Raw genomic sequence first — 4,426 nt, forward strand, 5'->3', positions numbered from 1 at the left:
AAGAAAGAAAGAAAGAAAGAAAGAAAGAAAGAAAGAAAGAAAGAAAGAGAAAAGAAAAACAGCCTCTGACTAATGTCTACCCAGCTTGTCTAGCTAAACAGGTAGGCCATGATGTCCTGCTAATTATCATGAAACACACAGACAGACAGACAGACACACACGGAACATCAGCATCAGAAAATGTCAGTATGATAGAGCAAGATAGAAACAAGTCTACTCCATTGACATATCTGAGCACAGATGAAGATAAGAATGCAGTCCAAACCTCAGAAATGATAGGTATCTTCTTCTCCTAGTTAATATGATCTATTGCTACTTATTTACCAATCACAGCTTAACAATGTTTATTCTATATGCCTCCTAAATAAATTTTTCTCATTTTCTGACCCAATTTAGAGAAAATCATATTTGTGTGATTTTTCATCAAGTACCCCCCAAAAATCCCAAATAAGTCCTTTCTAGCATCCTCTTACTAACCCATGATGTTCTGTCTCCTCATGTAATAAATCCAGCTTATTCACTTACACATTAGCTCAAAATGGTCTTCAGCTAGAAGGCATTAGAGGAATCTTTCTGTTCTTGTTTGCTAGGTATTAATTTATTTAGAATTCCTTATTACATGCTATATAAAAATGCCAACAATAATATATGGTTATTGTTTTCATGAAGTAGATTAGAATGACAAAATATTTTAAAAATATTTTAAAGTATTGCAGTGGAACACTAATTATAACTGATTTCAAGGGAATATAGTACTGCCTGCATCACAAATAAGTCTCAAAGTAATGCAACGCATTTTCTTGTTACAGAAATGAGAGACATGATTTGATTCACAGACTGATTAATTTTATAATACTAGAAGTAATCTTTCTTAGTGAATATATTAATATATTTAATGTTTATGTGTACTTACAGGCAAATGTTTATGTATATGCATATATAAGAAAGAGAAAAATGTATGTATTTTTAGAAAGATGTTTGGATATATATCATGATATTTATTTATGTGAGGAGGTATGTACATTACATTACAGACACTGTTAAAATTAAAAATATAAAATTGTGGAGACAATGAGAAAGCTGAGGAATAGGAATGAAATAAATACTTTACTGTGATTAGTTGTGAAAGTTTTCATGAAAGTATTTTAGAAATATGTAAAGTGATAAGTATAAATCAGTAGTGAAATGGTAAGAAAGTGCATTTTAGAAATCAGGAGCTAAGACAGTGATTCATGGTGGAATGAAACATTGTTGCTCTTAAGAGGGAATATGGAAATTTGGGAAGGAAATATCTATAAATGATCAGTAAAATCTGAGATGTTCTAAGAGATGATTCTGGAGTACAGAGCTGACATTCCCTTTTGAAAACACTAAGGTTTCAGAAATGTGAAGACTTTCTGAATCCCTGTCTGCATCTCCTTGTTTCGGAAACTATACACAATTGGGTTTAATGTTGGGGTCACAAGAGTATAGAGTGCAGCTATCACCTTGTCCCTTTCAAATGAGTAGCTGGCAGCAGGGCGGATATAGGTGTAGATTACAGGGGAGTAGTAAAGGGACACTACTATGAGGTGTGATGAGCATGTTGAGAAAGCCTTCCTCTTGCCTTCTGCTGTGCGGATGCAGAGAATGGCAGCAATGATAAAACCATAGGAGATGCAGGTGAGGGTGAAGTCACCTATGGCCAGGGTAATATCAGCAACATATACCATCACCTCATTGATTCTAATAGGGCTGCAGGACAAAGACAGCAGTGGAGGTATCTCACAAAAGAAGTGGTCAATGGTGTTTGGCCCACAGAAGGTCAGCCTCAGGATGAGACCAGTGTGAACCCAGGAATTGGTTACTGCAATCACCATGGTAATGCTGAGCAAGGCCAAACACATATGGTCATTCATAATGGTTCTGTAGCGAAGAGGGAAACAGATGGCCACATAGTGGTCATAGGCCATTGTGGTGAAAAGAACCATCTCAGCCCCCAGGGACCATGTGAAGAAGAAGAGCTGGGACATGCAGCTTCCGTAGGAAATACTCCTTGCTGATGTTAGCATAGTCCCCAGCATCTTTGGTATAATGCTTGTTGTGCAGATGATATCCACAATAGCCACTGCCAGAAGGAAAGCATACATGGGTGTATGCAAGGTGAGGTTATAGATTATGGCAATGACAATCAGCACATTGCCAAGAAAGGCCACAAGGTACATGAAGAGAAAGACAATGAAGAGAATTCTCTGCAGTTCAGGCTTTTGGGTGAGGCCCAGAATCATAAACTCAGTTACGATGCTGTTATTCATCCTGCTTTGATGACAGATATTGCAGAGAGTGAGCAACTGGGAACTAAAATGATCTGGGTGCTTTTATTAGAAGATGTGTATGTGTGTGTGTATGAATTTAGTGATTTGTGCGTTGATGTGATACAACTTTGTAGCAAGAATTCCCTTTTGATGGAGTTCTGTCTTCCAGGCAATACCCTCTAGTCTCCAGATGGATATAATTTTCTGATGCATGTTCTTCAGTTAATGACTCCATTAAACTGAAGTCACTGGTTGAGAAGAAAAAGATAAGAAAAATAAATATATTCAAGTATTTCAATATTACCATTTTGAGTTAAATCTTATTTGAGCATAATTCACATGCGTATGAAATAGAATACAAAAAATACATATCTCACTAGTTGTTAACTATATGCTATCTTTCTTGAAGCATGTGTGAGTGGAAATATCTAGAATAAGAGAAGCTGGTAGGGCTAATAATAGTGGGAAGACTTCAGGGGAAAAATGTCCAACAGAATATCCTGAGGCTGGATATTCAGGGACCATTGAATAATTCATTGGTGTCTAAAAACTAAACAGTTTAATCAATTCTTTGCCTGATATTTTCTCTTCAGTTACAGAAGTAATTTCCAAAATTGCATGAACTAATTTGTTGTGCTATCATACAATGGTAAGAAGATTGGACATAAAAATAGAAGATCTAGCCATGCATCTTTATTTTAGTATAGTTGTAAATTGGCCATTAAAATTCCATAAAATTCATATTTCTTATGAAATATTTTTTATTTCCAAAAATGATATAAATTAGAACAAATATTAGATATTACACAGACAATATGAAAGTTTCTTAGGAATACTAACAGAAAGAGGCAACTGGAAAAAGTTTTCTGGACAATATCCAGATTTATGAGGGAAATTATTATTTTTTTTTCTTGTGTGTGTGTGTGTTAGGATGTAGGAAGTTTATTATTATTTTTAAGCAAATTAAGAAATATTAAAATTGTTTCAGTTTCATTTTTTAAAATTTTATTTTATTTAAATTCAATTAATCAACATATAGTGTATTATTAGTTTCAGAAGTAGAGTTTAGTGATGTATCAGTTGCATATAACACCCAATGCTCATTACATCATATGCCCTCCTAATGCCCATCATGCAGTAACCGCATCCCACCACCCACCTCATCCTAAAGCAACCCTCAGTTTGTTTCCTATAGTTAAGAGTCTCTTATGGTTTGTCTTCCTCTCTGATTTCATCTTATTTTATTTTTACCTAACTTCCCTTATATTCCTCTGTTTTGTTTCTTAAATTCCACATATGAGTGAAATCATTTGATAATTGTCTTTCTCTTACTGACTTATTTCACTTAGTATAATACCCTCTAGTTCCATCCATGTCATTGCAAATTGTAAGATTTTATGCTTTTTGATGGCTGTTATATAATATAAAATATATTATATAATATGTATATATATATATATATATATACAGCCTCTTCTTTATCCATTCATCTGTCTATGGACATCTGGGCTCTTTCCACAGTTTGGCTATTGTGGACATTGCTGCTATGAACACTGGGGTGCATGTGTCCCTTCTTTTCACTACATCTGTATCTTTGCAGTAAATACCTAGTAGTGCAATTGCTGGGTCATAGGGTAGCTCTATTTTTAACGTCTTGAGGAACCTCCATACTGTTTTCCAGAGTGGCTGTATTGCTTTGCATTCCCACCAACAGTGTAAGAAGGTTCCCCTTTCTATGAAGGAAATTTTTCTTCTTTTTATTCCTCCCCCAAAAATTCTCTAGCATTTTGTCAACTGCATTCTTTTTTTTGCTTATTTGGATAAATCTGTGTTCATGCATAATCAACTTTTTACATGTGTATACACTACAGTGAGGACTATTCTGACCTGGTCTATCTAGTAAAAGTGTCCAAAGTATCTGTGAATTTATCAATAACTTTATGCTTCATAATTGTTCTTTGACTTTTCAGAGATCATACTGTACCTGTGTTACCCAAACAGAGGAAATAAAAATTATTTTGAGACCACATCCAGTCTGATTTGCTCCCCTAAGCCCTGAAAGCTGAATTATTAATTTCCTAAATTTAATGGAATAATAATATGCTAAATTTACTGACTAATGTATGTGTAGC

The 4,426-nt window shown here is 34.6% G+C and overlaps 1 protein-coding gene across 1 annotated transcript; it reads right to left on the bottom strand.

The window, feature by feature from the left end:
• Positions 1-1,370: 1,370 nt before the first annotated feature.
• On the bottom strand, positions 1,371-2,294 carry LOC110580243 (olfactory receptor 13G1). Its single transcript, XM_021689901.1, has one exon. It carries the CDS (start codon positions 2,292-2,294, stop codon positions 1,371-1,373), a length of 924 nt encoding a protein of 307 aa, XP_021545576.1.
• Positions 2,295-4,426: the final 2,132 nt, after the last annotated feature.

This window comes from Neomonachus schauinslandi, chromosome 7 (assembly GCF_002201575.2).
Source record: "Neomonachus schauinslandi chromosome 7, ASM220157v2, whole genome shotgun sequence".
In the NCBI taxonomy this organism is placed as follows: Eukaryota; Metazoa; Chordata; class Mammalia; order Carnivora; family Phocidae; genus Neomonachus; species Neomonachus schauinslandi.